Genomic DNA, 18,553 nt, shown 5'->3' with positions numbered 1-18,553 from the left:
GACTGGGCTGTTTGGATTATTTATAACCTCATCTTAACCTGTATATATTATTAAATGGTTTCTCTAAGCTGACAGTAAACTTTTTCTACTGCTACTACCCTTTTTAATAGGGACAGCTTGTACCAGTATGAATCTTAAAGTGAAGGTTCCTAAATGCATGTACGCCCATCAATATGTAGTTCCTAGGACTAAATCCTCGGGTGGCAGACTCAATAGTTTACACCAATGATTAAGGGCGTTGTATTGGGCTGGCAGAGTAGGTAACTGAATCCTGAGAAACAGGTGTAAATATATATCTTGCTTTTTTAGATTCCTGGGAAGTCCCATTTGAGGAGATTCAGGATCTGCAGTGGGTAGGCAGTGGTGCCCAAGGAGCTGTCTTCCTGGGAAAGTTTCACGGTGAAGAAGTTGCTGTAAAGAAAGTCAGAGACATAAAAGAGACAGAAATTAAACACCTCCGGAAACTGAAGCATCCAAATATTATCACCTTCAAGTGAGTACCATAACTATATTACATAGCTACACTGTGTAGATATTAGCTACGTCAAGATTGCACATAATTCTGGCATAGATTACCCATAAGAAAATCATTTACTGTAACTTGTATGATTAAAGCCTAAATCCATTCGAAATGACTGCAGGTAGCCTCAGAACCTTATTTATTTCAGCTGATGCTCACAAGAAGTTGAGATATGAGCTTCTGTTTGACTGGACCCTCACACTGTAGAAATTGTGGTCACAGTTTGTTACTAGTGATTTTCATCTTCTGTCTAACAAAATAGTAAATCTGCAGGATCAGAAAAATCAATTTTGACTCTTTAATCTGGAAGAGCTGTTCCTTTTGTCAAGGAATGAAAATTAGTATTGACGACAGATTACTAACAGCTCTTCAATGTGAGGACCCTCATCTTATATAAATTTACTGGACCTCATTGTGCATGACAAATAGGGAGTCTTGTACTAGAGATAGTCTTGGGGTACAGAGTGGTATAAAGCGTTAGGTCTCTTTTGTGTTTTTTTCCATAGGTAACAACTGTAGTTACTTTGATTTGCACATGACTTTATCCCCGATCCTTCACTGCCGCAAAGTCAAGCCTAGTTCCATGTAATTCTATAGCCAGCTCATCCATGTGGCAGCTCACATGAACAAACACGCAGCCACTCTGACAGCTCCCTGCTCCTCTTTACAAATAAGGTTCAGTTCACATCTCGTTTTTACTGTACGTCTGACGCGCACATTTTGACAAGAAAAAACAGTGTCAAAACGTGCACCGCAGCACCGCTTTTCAGTACTTTTCCAAAACGTGTACCACACCTATACGGTTTTATTTGTATTGAAGTGAATGGCGATGTATGGACGACGTATGCAATCTTAAACCCTATGTTTGCATACGTAAAACGTTTTTGTCACCATATATGGGAAATCTTGACTTTATGACTTTACGAAGTTTGATTTAGCTCAAGAACAATAAAAACGTATACGTTTTTAGAAGTAAGAACGGACACAAACGCATAAAAATGTATACGCCGTATACTGCAAATAAACGTAAGCGTATGTTACAAATGCATACGTTTTTGTAACTTTAAAAACATATACGTCGTCGTATACCACAAACGTGTGCACAAAACGAGATGTGAACTTAGCCTTAAATCAGAACCTTAACAATATACGGGTGATAGGCTATTCTTACAGGGATGGTGCAAATAGTGTATTCCATTTACCCAGTGTGCATTGACTGGCAAAACTTAGCTAATCATAGATCTTCTTTAATTCTCTACCCAACGAGGAATGATGGAAACAAACATCCTATATGTTGATGTAAGGGACTGCAAACTACCAGATATGTCTAGAATGATAATGGCATGATTGTTTAAAGAAGTTTGGAGGAAAATCACATAAGAGATTGAAATATCATGCGCAATAAACAAAAGAATTGAGATGAGTGTTTGCCAAGTAATGATTTCACGGCCCATTTAATGAGGCGACATATAGAAAGGGAGCACAATTTGTGAGAATACTGTAATTAGTGGAAGGGAAAAGAAATGATGATCAATGGTTCTTAGCAAGGATTAATGAATAATAGGAATAAAGTCCAAAAATAGTAATTACAAGCTCCATATTCATATTCATTATCGGATTATACTCAATTCAAGAAATACTGTCACAAAGAACCAGCAGAGAACCTCATGTTGTACAATTTGCTTTAATAATTGTATTTATTGTTTTATAATTTATCTTCATCTCTCCATTATAACATAATTACATATTTCTCATGTGCCCTCTCTTATAGGGGTGTCTGTACACAGGCTCCTTGTTATTGTATCCTAATGGAGTTCTGTGCCCAAGGGCAGTTGTATGAAGTTCTGCGTGCCGGGAGAAAAGTCACTCCCTCTATATTAGTGGATTGGTCCATGGGTATCGCCGGAGGAATGAACTATCTGCATCTCCACAAAATTATCCATCGAGATCTTAAGTCACCAAAGTAAGTCTTTATGTGAGATTTTAACATAACTGGACTGAGCAAGGGAAAATGAACATGATTATGCTCTTGACCGGACTGTGGGGAGACATTTATAAAATAGTGCTAGACAAGTGGTGGTGTCTATGGTAGCAATTCAGATGCTTATTTTACAAGCCATGGCTTTAAACATGACACTTGGAATCTGATTAGTTGCAATTTTCTCATTTATCTTTAGTTATTACCCCAATGTACTTCTGCATGATGATTTAAAGGGCTTGTCTGGTTCTAGCTAATTAATGTTATTTTTTGTATCATTAACATTTTTACAATTTTCCAATACACTTTTTGCATTAACTTATGATTATCAAGATCTCTGCTTGTTGTTATTTAGTAGGAAAATTCATTGTTTACTTTCAATGGATAAAGTTCTGTCCATGGTCATGGGATGGACACACAGCTGCTGGAATCATTAGAAGACACAGCTCTGATACACAAACTGCAACTGTAACGATCCAGCAACTGTGTGTCCATCACATGACCATGGAAAGATATTTATCTACTGGAAGTAAATAATGAGGATTTCTACTGAATAACAACAAGAAGAGATCTTAAATTCATAAGTAATATAGAAAATATTTTGGGAAATTGTATAACTATTGAAGGGAATGTGTCGCTAGAAATTTTTTTTTTTTTAGTTAAACAATTATTATTTAAGTGATTACACATTGTTTTAATTTTTTTCATTTTTTTTCACAAGTCAGGAAATATTATAAATTAGATTCTAATTTATAACATTTCCATGTGCTGGCCACTAGAGGGAGCAGTTCCCAAAATTGCAGCATGGTCAATGTGGTAAAGCAACCCCATTGCTTTATGCTGCAAATTTGGGGTAGACACACTCTCTAGTATCCTCACACAATCCCCCCTCCCTTATTCTGGCTAGTGCCAGGAGAAGGAGGGGTTTGAATCTTCAAACCTCCTACACTGTGTGCCGCCATTTTCTGAGCGACTGCACAGTGTAGGAGGATTAGATACAGTGCTCAGCAGACAGTATTACACGAACATAATACACACATCACATACACAAACATAAATTACCTGCTCCTGCCGCCGCTGCCGCCTCCGCTCCTATTCCTTGCTCCTTCGCTTCCTTGAACATATGGCCGGAAGCCGCGGCCGGAAGTCGTCATCTTAATGTCTGGCAGCGGCTTCCGGTCCACATGAAAATGGCGCCGGATTTTGCTCTGCGAACGAGCTTAGTTTTGGTCTGTGTGGGAGCGGCGCATGCGCCGTTCCCACACAGACGGCGTACGTTGCAGTGAATGGAACGGCTCCTGTTCGCATTCTCTATGGGGTTGTATGTGCCATATTCCATCTCTGTATGTGTCGTTAATCAACACATACAGAGATGAAAAAATAATGGCAGCCCCCATAGAGAAGTAAACATTTGAAAAAAGTAAAAAGTAGAACACGAGAATATAAATAAATAAAATGTATGTTATTATCATATTAAAAGCAAAATGCTAAAAAAAAATAAAAATTAATGACACCTTCCCTTTAATTATACAAAAAAAATAACATTAATTTGCTGGAACCGGACAACCCCTTTTAACACTACAATATGCAATTCCTTATTATGGTCAATGGCTGAAGCATATTGGAGATGGTTACTTTACTTAAAGAGGCTCTGTCACCAGATTTTGCAACCCCTATCTGCTATTGCAGCAGATAGGCGCTGCAATGCAGATTACAGTAACGTTTTTATTTTTAAAAAACGAGCATTTTTGGCCAAGTTATGACCATTTTTGTAGTTATGCAAATGAGGCTTTCAAAAATCCAAGTGGGTGTGTTTAAAAGTAAAAGTCCAAGTGGGCGTGTATTAGGTGCGTACATCGGGGCGTTTTTAATACTTTTACTAGCTGGGCGCTGTGAAGAGAAGTAACATCCTCTCGTCTCTTCAGAACGCCCAGCTTCTGACAGTGCAGATCTGTGACGTCACTCACAGGTCCTGCATCGTGACGGCCACATCGGCACCAGAGGCTACAGTTGATTCTGCAGCAGCATCAGCGTTTGCAGGTAAGATCGACTTACCTGCAAAAGCTGATGCTGCTGCAGAATCAACTGTAGCCTCTGGTGCCGATGTGGCCGTCACGATGCAGGACCTGTGAGTGACGTCACAGATCTGCACTGTCAGAAGCTGGGCGTTCTGAAGAGAAGAGGATGTTACTTCTCTTCACAGCGCCCAGCTAGTGAAAGTATTAAAAACGCCCCGATGTACGCACCTAATACACGCCCACTTGGACTTTTACTTTTAAACACACCCACTTGGACTTTTGCAAGCCTCATTTGCATAATTACAAAAATGGTCATAACTTGGCCAAAAATGCTCGTTTTTTAAAAATAAAAACGTTACTGTAATCTACATTGCAGCGCCGATCTGCTGCAATAGCAGATAGGGGTTGCAAAATCTGGTGACAGAGCCTCTTTAATGATTATGTAACAGTGGGAAGGATCATAACTACTTATATTCTAAATATGACAATCTCGATTGAATATTGATTTGCTATTAATTTCTAGTATATATATTGCATACAACCCCCAATAAATACTGCCAGATCAATATATTGAATTATATTATAGTCAACATGAGGACATTTCCAGATATATCAATGAAGTTCACTGGAAGATGTTGCACAGTAATGCAAATATGAAATATTGTTTCTTGAACCCAATAAACCCGATTACAATAGTGGGTCCAATCATGAAGAAAGTTTAGGGAAAAAGCAATATTGTGTTACATAGTCCTGTGACTATAAATAATTTCCACTGTCTGTACATTGTATTCTCTTAAGTTTGCCTACATGACCTGCAATGCATCACAGTGTAATAATGATAATGATATATAAGCAGACAAGACCTGCTTCTGCCATACACGCTGATAGGGAGATGGACTGGATAAACACAATTATTAACTCTGGCAATTGTAAAAGCAAATAGGAATTCAAGATCCAAACATTAGGTATAATGTAAAAAGATCTGTGAATACAAATATCCGGGAGATAAAGAAAAAGCTCGGCACCTCCATGGCTCTTGGAGCACTAAAAGTCCTAGCACCAGACACAGATCACAGTTCTCAAGTTGGTTCAATTAAATCCACAACAGGTGGTGCTCAGTGGTTGGTAAGATAAGCAATAGCAAAACAATATAGGTAGAAAAATTCCACGGCACTCACCATTCAGGCCTTGACAAAGCGTGGGCAAACGTGAAACGGCCGTAGGCTTGTGCTCGACATCCATGCTGCTTTTACTCGTTTTGTCTCAATAAATACAAAAAAATTTGACTGAATGGTGAGAGCCGTGGAATTTTTCTACCTATATTGGTAAAAATATTTGTGTCTGTGGCTGATATTACGTGTATGCGAAACAGCTCATCCACCTTGTAAATCAGTGTATAATATGCTAATCCGGGCCACTACCGTGGTACAGTGTCATGTTTGCTCACCTGAGATGTAGATTAGGAGAACCGCAATCAACTTGGCACAGGCTAGACTCGGGTGCAGATTTTAAGGGATACCCTGATCTTCACTCTTGCCCCCCACAAGGAAGGTTGGACTTTACTGCAGGAGAATCCTCAGACCGTGGTCCCCACAATAGTCGCCAACTGGCAGGGGCCCAGTTGGAGCAGAAACAAAGTTGGGTGAAGAAACGGTACAGTCAACAGGAGAGCACTACAGGTACCAGGTGTAGTATCCAAGGGTCTAGGCTGGAACAGGTCAGGAGTAGCCAGTAGTCAGGGCCAGCAGTAGTATCAAAAGTCCCCGGCATAGTATCCAAGGTCAAGGCAGGGGTGTAGTCAGGAAAGCCGAGTATGCAGTATAAAGGGGGTAATCCAGAAATGTAGTCAGACAGAACAGGGATTGATAGGGTCACATCTGTAGGCAGATGCACATGACTATAGGAGACAGCAACCAGGTTAGGTATAAAACACTAATAACTGGCATTGAGGCCTGAACTCTCAAAATCCAAATAGAGTGCCTGCCATTTTGTTCGGTCGGGGAAATGTGCGCTTTGCCAGCCTCGCCTCTATACTCATTGCGAAGACGGCTTCCAGGGAGAGATGGTGCTGGACTACGCAGAATATGTGGATATAATATGTGAAGTCAATCTTAGATTTATCTTTTTTGTATGTATTAAAGACAAATATACTGCACTGATATCAGCGCTGCAAATATAAGAGCTACACTGAGTTTGCTAACAACTTCTACAACTCATGTGTTTAACCTTTTATTGTACACAGTATGCTGATCACATATGATGACCTGGTAAAAATATCAGATTTTGGTACGTCCAAAGAGTTGAGTGACAAGAGCACTAAAATGTCCTTTGCGGGAACAGTAGCCTGGATGGCACCCGAGGTCATACGAAATGAGCCTGTCTCCGAAAAGGTGGACATCTGGTAAGTGAAAAATGTTTCATTGTCATAGGGAGACAAAACTATTTTCTTTATTGTGTCTGAAATCTCAAATATGGCGCAAATCATATGTGTTAGTCTGAAACATACCCAATATAATATAAGATACTTATATTTTATAGCATTTTCTAAGGGATACTGAAATAGTGGAACAACGGGGAATCCCACTATGACAAAAATATTTACAGGTCAGAACAAATACCTACATAGCAAATAACAGTATAATCTGGTTGTAAGGATCTACGGGGTCTTGAGTCTACAATGTCTGTGTTTCATTGATCCTTCATTGGTCACTGGAGCAGATGCTGTGATTCAATCCTTGTTTTGTCTGTGACTCAGTTTGCTTGTCTTGTATTCTGGGGCCAGATGTTTTGGATTACCAGCAATCTCTAGTCCGATTTAGTGCCCTTACTAGCTAGAGATTGCTGGTTCACTCTGGGTCCAGCTTCACTTAGCATTTGAGTTTGGCCTCATCAGCTTCATTGCATGGTCTACTTCCATCTGTCTAGTCTACTGCAGTTTACTTACCTGTGGTTGAACTTGATGGACATGTCTTTTCCATCCAAACTGTGCAACCATGCCACTATTATCTGACCGGGTACAGGGTAATGTTTTAGTCTCTAAGTGTTATGGGTTTTATTTCTACATGATATTGTCCATGTTGTGTTCTTTATGTTGGTCTAATATTCTGATTTTCATTCCTGGCTGGTATCCCTACTAGCACCAGGCATGACCATGGGCTGTCTTTTGACATACTGCCTTTTACTGTATCCAATATGTATAGACCTTTGTCAGGACTACATGGAAGTTCTCAAGATCTAGAAAGACTAAACTGCCCAAAGTTTTAATAACCAAAAAACAGTACAAATAAAATGAATACATTAAAAAGAATTTAAAAAAAAATAATTAAGTTCACATAAAATATACAGAAATGTATGTGAAAACACGTTAAGCACATAGTGAGACAGTTTAGATCATGTATAAAGTCTTGCTTCAATGAATCAATGAATTAAAATTTAAAGATGGAAAATGGCGCAGATACATATCAACCATGTGACATGTATCACAATGTGCGACTTACACATGAGAGCCCTTATGTAGAGGTTCATCTTCCTGTTCTTTTAATTTGTACACAAACCGTTGGCAAGGATTCAATCCGCCGTATAATCCACCAGTCGTTACTTAGTATTCTTCATAGCTTCTGATAGGAAAGGCTGTAATTCTTCACATGCCAGAGCACAGTGGGGGCAGATGTATTAGTGTGTCTGCAACTTGAATGTGTCAAAAAATGCACCACAATTTGGCGCATTTCATTTTAGAACAGATGTTTGCATCTTTCTAAACACATAGGAAAAAGCTTGTGGGGAAGAGGGCGGAGCTTAAAGGATAGGGGCATTGCCTAAATGCGCCAAAGATCTGGCTTCAAATTTTGTCGCAACTTAAGCCATTTCAAAAGCTGTGTAAGGCGGAGAAAAGTGTCTATCAAGTCTAACTAGATGCACCGAACTGATCATACAATGTTCACCACTGTGAGGTATTTAGTGCATCCTCTGACTACCTGGTCTAAGTTTACACTGTCTAAAACATAGCAATCTGCCCCAGTATGTACAAATATGTACTTCTATCAGTTAGAAAGAGTGTATGAAAAACCAATAAACGTGACATACAAATTGATTCCTTGTGATCCAGAAACTTGTATCGTTCAGCAGTAGCTTCCATACTATGACAGAATTTATAAGTAAACTTATATTTATATACCTATATACCTGACGTGCAGATGGTTTCAAGCGATTGTTCCCTTTTATGTACTGGGATCCACGTTGCTGTCCAAGTTAAGATTATGTCACTTTTTAGTGTCTAAAAAGCCTCCTCGTATCTCTTAAATTGTAGTTCTGTCACATCTGGGTGTCACACATGTAGGGATTACTGTTACGTGTAGACAAGATGACATAGTGTGGAACTCAATAAACAATTATTGTATGTTTCAGCAGGGGTGCGACTGTGTAACCCTCTTAGTATAATGACATTTCATGCAGTGTATCCCGAGCGCTAAAAGCCTTGCTTAACCATAAGCCAGCAGTTTCTTCACAGGCAGCAGTCTAGAAATCCTTTCCTTGGGGAAAAATAACATTTCAGACATCTGGCGAGTTGCCCAGGCAGAGGGTCTAGAGAGCCCAAGACTTGGTGTTTCCACTTAATTATATTAGTAATTTTTTCCAATAAGTGTGGTGGAGCAGGACACGGGGAGTGGGGCTTCAGTAGTGTAGTGCATGCTATTTGGTAATATCTTGGGATATTTTTGAAAAAAATTTGTAGCATCACCATCAGGACATTGTAATCAGGACTAACCAAAATGGCTTAGTAGTGCATGAAGATAACAGGACTGCAAGGACCCATTATCCACTTTACCTGCCCAGGACCTTAACCATCCTTCTTTGAATTAACACACCAACACCTTCTTTATGGAAATGTGGAAGTGGCCACAGCTTTATTCTTATTTACAAACATCGGCATGAAGACATATATATATATTTATTTTTCTCTCCTCCTGAAATGCCGATGCTCCCTGTCTCCATCAGGCATGTAGGGTGCTACCTCCGTCTTCATCTGCCGTACTTTCCGCCAGCTGTGACATCTACGAAAAAACCAGAAAAAACGCCAGAACAAGAATATAACCGTAGAAAAAATTTCCAAAACAAAAACCAAAACCACCGGGGGAGGGAGGGCGGGTGTTTCTTCCACTGCAGCTTGAAGGTAAGAGGGCTTCCTGCTCCAAACCCCTGCCTTATATCTTCTTAACCACGCCCCTCTTACCCCTTGTTGACCAATCCTGGTCCTGGGCATTATTTTAAACCGTTCCATCCTTTCTTAACCCCTTGCAGTCCCTGACACTCTCCCTAGGCGCTTCAGTGTCTGCAAGACTGCAAGGACCCATTATCCACTTTACCTGCCCAGGACCTTAACCATCCTTCTTTGAATTAACACACCAACACCTTCTTTATGGAAATGTGGAAGTGGCCACAGCTTTATTATTATTTACAAACATCGGCATGAAGACATATATATATATTTATTTTTCTCTCCTCCTGAAATGCCGATGCTCCCTGTCTCCATCAGGCATGTAGGGTGCTATCTCCGTCTTCATCTGCCGTACTTTCCGCCAAGAAGGGGGAACTGAGAAACCTACTCAGTCCCCCGACCACCCCCACCAAGCAACGCCAACCCTCTCTCGGCACCATCCAAGAGATCCAATAAAAAGATATCGAGCCCGATATCATTCAGATGCACTCCATTCGGCGCCAGCAAATCTGCATTATCCCCCTCCAGGGATTGGTGTCGCAACCCGATCCCCCCTATAGAGCGAATGAACCGCGACACCCGCACATTAATTAGCCTGCGCACTCTCTCCAACGCTGCCATGTTCCTCGCTCCTCGCCACACCGCGCGCGCCACTATTTCGGACCAAACTACCACGCAACGGGCGAACAGATCCTGAAAACGCGCCAAATCAGCCCGTATAAATGACAATAACTCGGCCATTTTTACTTGGCCGATATCATTCCCACCAGCATGTATGATCAGGACAACAGGTCCGTACGTGTGCCTTGTAACTGCCACTACTTCTGGCAGTAACTGCACCCACCGTAATCCCCGGTCAAATGAAGATACAGGCAGGATTAACATAACACTCCATCTAAAACAAGGAAGGAAAACAGGGGTGGGGGGGGGGGGGAAGGGGACGACATTTTTACTATGAAAACTTCCAGCTTACACATTCTTTAAAACCAAATCAGGTCACACATATGACTTATAGCTATTAGAACGCCATATACCCAGACTCATGATAGCCGCCGAATCCAAGCCCAAGGCATCCGCCTCAGTTGCCGCCCCTATCCTAAACGAATGTGTACCAAACTCGCCCGGTGGCAAACCCAGGTACTTCAAACCGGCCTTAAAAATCGCCTCAAATTGAAAACGCGACATTGCGGATCCATCCTGATGGATCAAGAATTGAGCCCCGGGCACTCGGACCAACACGAATTCCTGGACCCATTTTACCGGGCAATACTGCCCCCCAATCCTCCCAATCGACAGCCAAGCCCCCCTCCCTACCATGTCAGTCTTTGACCTCCGCACACAGACCCTGAGAGAATCTCCCAACGTTACTACATCCGATCCGAGAAGACCACCGCTTGCACTTACGCTGTGCGGAACCAGCTCACTAACCCGTAATGCGGCAAAGAAAGCCAAAGAAAACGCCGCGCCGAACAAGGACACTTCATATTCATCCCGACACACAAAACATAAAACGGCTAGAAGCCGACCCAAAAGCGAAAAAGATACTGGCCGCCTCGTGTCCCTGGAACACGCCTCTTTTTTCCACCCTTTTAAAGACTGCCGAACTACAAATTCTGCATCCCCACAATTTTAACATAAAAGCCACCCCTGCTAAAAACTTGCTCGCCGTGGCCGCACTACCCCCTTCCTGACGTATTTGTACCAAACTTGCTAACGTGACGTCCAGGTGACACCCATCCTGTGATGGGAAGTTATTCCCCGCAATCTCCAACCACCGATCCCACGCTCTGCAATGACTCTTCCAAGTCGCCGGTACCACCGAACCCCTCAACAGCCTCATAAGTTGTCCTCGACCAGGGCCCATAAGTGAAGGGGGGGGGACACCCCTTCTGCCAAAGCTGCCGGGTGCAATTCCCGAAACCGAGACATCTGTGAACGAGACAAAGCATCAGCCATCACATTACTGACACCCGGAACATGTTTTGCACAAAACCACACATTCAAACGCAAACACTTCAAAACCAACCGTCTTAATAAAGCTAATACCGGCAATGAACTAGACGACAACCCGTTCACCGCATGCACCACCGCCATGTTGTCTGTCCAAAATACAATCCTCTTATTCACCATCACGCTACCCCACAACTCTATTGCAACTATAATAGGAAACAATTCCAATAGCGTCAAATTACGTAAAACTCCCAAATCACTCCAATGCAAGGGCCAAGGGGATCTACACCAACTTCGGCCCAAAATTGCTCCAAAACCATCACTTCCGGCTGCATCCGTAAACAATTCAAAGTCTACATTAGACAACTCAGCGTCCTGACACACCGACCTCCCATTAAACGAACTCAAAAAAGAATGCCAGACAAACAAATCCTTCTTCATCCAAGAGGTTACCCGTATAAAATGATTTGGCTTCGAGATACCTCTAGTGGCTAAAGACAAACGCCTAGAGAAAACACGACCCATTGGAATTATACGACAAGCAAACACCAACAATCCCATTAACGACTGTAACTGTTTTAACGTCACTTTTTTCGACCCCATGACCTGGTCAACTTGCGTCACTAGCCTTGCCAATTTATCATCGGGCAAGCGAAAAATCATCCGCTCGCTATCTATTTCGATACCCAAAAATGACAAAACAGTTACAGGACCTTCCGTCTTATCTTCGGAAATAGGTACACCGAAACGCGACATCACCTGTCGAAACACTCTCAGCAACGTGCTGCACAACCCAGAGCCCCCCGGGCCTACAAAAAGAAAATCATCCAGATAATGAATGACCGAATCACAACCAGACTCCAAACGAACTACCCATTCTAAAAAAGACGCAAACATCTCAAAGTAACTGCATGATATTGAACAACCCATGGGAAGGCACATATCCACGTAAAACCCTTTATCTAAACAACAACCCAGCAGATGAAAACACTCCGGATGAACCGGCAGCAAATGAAAGGCCGCTTCAATATCAGATTTAGCTAATAACGCCCCCTGTCCAGCCGCCTGTACCAGCCTTACTGCAACATCGAAAGACGTATACGAAACCGCCGCCTCCGCCCTAGAAATACCGTCGTTAACAGAACCACCGCGAGGAAAGGAAAGGTGATGAATCAGCCTAAACTTTCCTCGTTCCTTCTTTGGAACTAAACCAAGGGGGGAAACTCGCAGGTTCGTATACGGCGGCTCTCTGAATGGACCTGCCATTCTCCCTAATTCCACTTCCTTCGCCAATTTTAGCCGCGCAATGCTCACATTCTCATCGATCGACTTCAAATTGTCAGCCAATGACAATGTCGCAGAATATTCAAAAGGAATCTCAAAACCAAACGAAAACCCGCTAGTGAGCACCTCTGCTTCCCGCCTCCTGTGGTACCGCTCTAACCATGGGCCCATCTCGAGAACGTTCACCGGCGTTCTCCGCTGCGCCGGAAGGAGGTGCCTTAACCGGCTGCTTGCCTCTCCGGAAACACCGGAGCGCCGCATGAGCGCCCCCACAGATGGAGCATTCATGTCGGAATTTGCACGTGGCAAAGAAACGACAGTGGCCCTCGTTGTAGAGCCAACAGGCACCCGTGGGCCTAGCGGCCGCAACTCCAGGGGCGGGGCCCGGCACTGCGGCCGCACTGGGAAAGGGGCGTTGTTGCCTGCTCCCTTGCGCTAAGATAAGCTGCAACCACACGTCCGTTGCCTTCGTCGCCCAACTAATATCAGGCGACAAAGCCAAACGACGCCGAAATTCTTCATCATATCGCCACCAAGCCGCACCACCGTGCAGCCTGTGGGCGCTGAAAATTGTGTCAAAATAGACAAGCAACTCGGCCCCTTTCCCAGGATAGCGTTGGCAAATAACATGAGCCAGTGTAGCGTAACACTGTACCCAGTTGCCAAATGTTTTCGCTACTTTCGCTTTCCTATCTGAACCTCTCTCAAAACCCCGCTCCTTGTCGACAGTCACCTGCTCCACCGAGACCAAGGACCAAATATCCACAAATTCATTCCTCCAAATCTTGTCCTTGATCTCAGCTGACAAATGAGTCCCGAGAGGAGCGACTCCACAAAACAATGAATCTCTAAACGTCAAACTAGCTAAAGCATTCTCTTTCTCAGACGGGGGCATAGCTCCCTCTGGTGGCACCGAGGGACACGACGTTCCCTCATTCACTTTTAACCCAGCCACCACGGCTTTTAAAACAGAAATCAAATCCGCACCCGCTGCATTAGATTTATTAAGCCATGCGTCACCGCAGGCCGACTCACCGCTCCCAGAGGTCCCACCGACTCCAGAGGGTCCTTCAGCCACTTGCCGCGGCACTGGAACCACGGCCTGCCCCTCCTCCACCGGCCCGGCGGGAGGAACAACCTGGGACAGCTGCTCCTGATCCACCGACAAGCACTGCACCTCCCGGCGTCGACTGCGTCTCTGCGGCCGTGATGATCTCCTCGACGACCTCCTCCACGATCCAGATGATGCGGACGTCGTCGCCGACGAGGAGGAGAATCCATCGCTGGAAGACGAGGAATACCGCCGACCACGCCTCTTCTCGTCACCTGACCTGCGACGTCTATGATGGCCGTGCCGGCGATGTCCTCCAGCCCGGCGTTTCCTCCCTCGCCTGGAACGCTCCCTTCTTGGACCTGCAGGAGAAAAAGATGACAAGGCAGGAGAAGGGCAAATCGAGTCCAAAACACCCTCGACCCTATCTTTCCTAGCACACTCCCCCCCTGGCCTTGACCCATGCTGACAGGGGCCCGGGGGGGACCGGGGTGGAGAAGCGACGGGCACCGCAGAAGCCCCCGCCCCCTGGCTGGGCTGCTTGCTCACCGCCCGCTTCCCCGAACCCGCCGCCATCTTCTTTTTACGTGAGCCGCCATCTTGTGTCCTGGCCGCACTGCTCCTGCCAGGACGTCCCGCCCCTGTTCCCCCCGCCGCCAATTCTGGCTGCGTAGAGAACAGCACGGGGAAAGATGGCGCCGACCCCGGCTGCACACAGGCACCGGAAGCAAGTCCCAGCTCCTGTGAACATGCCGCATGGTAAGCGACCATGTCGGACCAGTCACCTGATTCCGCCATATTCACCCCACTGTCACGCAAGTCGACCGCTGCCTCCGCGCCCGCATCAGCAGCTCGAGGCGGGTTGTACCGTGCCCGTGCCGGTTTAACAGCCGCCCTCTTACCGCCATGGGGAAGGACGCCAGCGCGACGAGTGGGCGGGGGGGAGGCGGGCACTATGTCGACCGACGAAGCACCCGTCGATATAGGCCTAGGGGACCTGCTGGGACCACCGCATGACTGTGCAGCAGTCACAGCACCCCTCATAGCAACGGGGCTAGGGCTCAGTCGAACCGGAGGGCGTGTAACGCGCTGCGGCCTACCTCGGGTAGCCGCTCCCGACTGTTCCGTGCCCCGCTCAGATCCTCGCTTCTCTCCTTCCTCCAACAGGGATTCCAGCCAGGCAGGTCCCTCCGACGCTACCCGCTGTGCCACCTTCCGCAACAGTTCTTCTGCCATCTTCTTGAAAGAACACGCTCTGAATCTCCACAGCAGCAGCAAAGGTGTTTCTTCCACTGCAGCTTGAAGGTAAGAGGGCTTCCTGCTCCAAACCCCTGCCTTATATCTTCTTAACCACGCCCCTCTTACCCCTTGTTGACCAATCCTGGTCCTGGGCATTATTTTAAACCGTTCCATCCTTTCTTAACCCCTTGCAGTCCCTGACACTCTCCCTAGGCGCTTCAGTGTCTGCAAAGACAACTGGTCGCCATGCATGATTTTAGCATCAACTTCACCCTTCCAGTTCTTAGGCCGGGTTCCCACGTACGCTGCGGAATTTCCACGACGGAATTGTGTGCGGGACAAAAAACGCAGTGTAAACGTTAATAACTTCACCTGCGGTGCAGCATTTAATTCCTCAGCATGTCAATTTAGCGTTTTTGATTATTTTCCGTTGAAGGTTTTCCCCATTGAATTCAATGGGGATGCAAAACCCACAACAGAAAGCATTGCGACTTGTGCGGTGTAATCGCAGTGGTTATGCCGCAAAAATCGCAATGCCAGAAGAAATAAAAAAATCATACTTACCCAGAACGCCCTCATTCTCCGTGCAGTCCAGCCACGTGGGATGATGTTCTATCGCATGTGATCGCTGCAGCCAATCACAGGCTGCTGCATCACATGGAAACATCATCCAGGGAGGCCAGAGCGGGCATCAGAGGAGAGAAGGGGTAAGTATGTGTGCTTAATTACGCAGCTGAAATTTTATCCGAAAAATTGAGGTACTGAGATACACGTGCAAGATTCTCTTGGTGGTTTTCCAAAAGGAATCCACAGATTTTTAGGTTTTTCCATACTTTTGTATTCAAGGCCAATAGAAATGATGGCTTGACTAAAAATGGCCATGCACTAAATGATTTTTGTTCAATTTAAGGAAGTTTCATTGATAAACAGCTAATAAATGTATACTTGGAACAGTAAAAACATGGCTTTTCAAACAACCAAAGTATCAGATATCTAGTTTACCAATATAAGAAAACCAATAAGCACTGACACTATTTCTAACATATTGAAAATCTTCAAGCACTTTTGATTGGAAATGCACTTTATCCCCCTTCCTTACATGACCCCATTGTCAGCCCAATCATCAAGACATGCATTAGTACTAAAGCTGGCCATACACATAAGAGAAAAGCCAGTTGAACCACCAATTTCGGTAGGATCAACTGACTCGTGTATCGGGCCTCTTGACTACCCCCCAATAGCAGATGTTCGAGGAAAAGAGAGATCGGGTGTGTTAGATTTCAATATTCCTGATTCTTTGTTCCCACAGGAGATTTACTATGCACTTACATTTTGTGGTTACCTGTACTTCATTAAAGGGGTAGTCCACTTTCTGCAAATTAATATTATTTTTTGCATAATTAAAAGTTATACAATTGTTCAATATACTTTCTGCATTAATTTCTCACGGTTTTCAAGATCTCTGCTTGTTGTTATTCAATAGGAACATTCATTGTTTACTGCCAGGGGATAAACTTCTGTCCATGGTCATGTGATGGACACACAGGTGCACGGCTCGTTACAATTACAGTAGGTGTATCAGAACTGTGTCTTCTAACGATCCTAGAACCTGTGTGTCCATCACATGACCATGGACAGAATTTAATCCACTGGAAGTAAACACTTAATGTCTACTAAATAACAACAAGCAGAGATCTTGAAAACTATGAAGACTTTATCATAAAGTATATTGGAAAATTGTGAAACTATTAATTATACAAAAAAATAACATTACTTTGCTGAAACCAGACAACCCTGTAATTCATTTGATATGATTGTGTTTTCATATTTTCATTTACTAATACAATAACTACAAGTACCAGCAATCACAAGTTAAGTAGGACGTTTGGCAACAGAACAGTTAACTCTAAGTGAAATGAGACATGTTAGGCTATATTCACACATTGCAGTTACAATGCGTTTTTTGCTGCAATTTTTGAAAAATTGCGGCACAATGAAATATTACCGCAACATGTGAATAAAGGATCTGTGAGAAAAGCTAGGGAATAGCAGTTGACAGGCCCCATCATACAGATCTGAACAATCCGGCCATGTGCATGAGCCCTCGGGCAACTGTTTCCAGCAGCAACCAACAGAATTATGGATGCACCTCTGGTCTGTAACACAGGTGTAACCAGTGCTAAATCCAATACAAGATAAATAATGTAATATAAACTTTGTTATGTAGGTTATATATATATATATATATATACATTTATATATATATATATATATATATATATATATACATATATATTTAGTAAAGAAAATCTCGCAGCACTCCAATGAGCAAAAAAGTGACATTTATTTAGTCCACATCAAGCAAAAATGCAACGTTTCTGTCCTACAATAGGACCTTTCTCAAGCATAGTGATACAAGTGTTTTAGCAGAGGTATAAATAACAAGCGTGCTCTGACATCATGATATGCATCAATATATATATATACATACAGTGCATTCGGAAAATCTTCAAACCCTTTCACTTTTTTCACATTTTCTTATGTTGAGGCCTTGTGCTAAAATAAAAAAAAATTCAGGTTTCCCCCCATCATTCTGCACTCAATACCCCATAATGACAAAGTGAAAACAATGTTAGTAATCTTTGATTTTTTATTGAAAAGGAAAAACTAAAATATTGCATTGAAATAAGTATTCAGACCCTTTACTCAGCACTTAGTTGAAGCCCTTTTGGCAGTGATAGCAGACCCCAGTCTTGGTTATGATGGCACAGGATTTGCACAGGATTTGCACACCTGGATTTGGGGATTTTCTGCCATTCTTCCCTGCAGATCCTCTCAAGTCCTGGACGGGGACCGTCAGTGGACAGACATTTTCAGGTCTCTCCAGAGATGTTCGATTGGGTTCAAGTCAGGGTTCTGGCTGGACCACTCAAGGATATTCATAGAGTTGTCCCCCCGCCACTCCTGTGTTGTCTTGGCTGTGTGCTTAGGGTCATTGTCTTGTTGGAAGGTGAATCTTTGGCCCAGTCTGAGGTACAGAGCACTCTGGATCAGGTTTTCATTAAGAATATCTCTGTACTTTGCTCCATTCATCTTTTCCTCAGCCCTGATTCACTGTGGAGATGGTATTGGGCCGATGATGAGCAGTGCCTGGTTTCCTCCAGACGTGACGCTTTGAAAAGAGGCCAAAAAGTTCAATCTTGGTTTTCATCAGACCACAGAATCTTGTTTCACAGTCTGAGAATCCCTTAGGTGCTTTTTTGCAAACTCCAGGTCGGCTTTCATGTGTCTTTTACTG

At 43.7% G+C, this 18,553-nt stretch overlaps 1 protein-coding gene across 2 annotated transcripts in view; it reads left to right on the top strand.

Annotated features, from left to right (window-relative positions):
- The window catches only part of MAP3K12 (mitogen-activated protein kinase kinase kinase 12), a 110,212-nt gene that overhangs the window by 59,250 nt on the left and 32,409 nt on the right, over positions 1-18,553 (top strand). For both annotated transcript variants that reach the window (XM_075851861.1, XM_075851862.1), the window contains exons 3-5: positions 310-493; positions 2,292-2,483; positions 6,759-6,917. In XM_075851861.1, the coding sequence (XP_075707976.1) occupies positions 310-493; positions 2,292-2,483; positions 6,759-6,917 (535 nt within the window). The remainder of the gene's footprint in view (positions 1-309; positions 494-2,291; positions 2,484-6,758; positions 6,918-18,553) is intronic.

Source organism: Rhinoderma darwinii, chromosome 2 (genome assembly GCF_050947455.1).
Source record: "Rhinoderma darwinii isolate aRhiDar2 chromosome 2, aRhiDar2.hap1, whole genome shotgun sequence".
Taxonomy (NCBI): Eukaryota; Metazoa; Chordata; class Amphibia; order Anura; family Rhinodermatidae; genus Rhinoderma; species Rhinoderma darwinii.
This window is presented reverse-complemented; position numbering and strand designations above follow the sequence as displayed.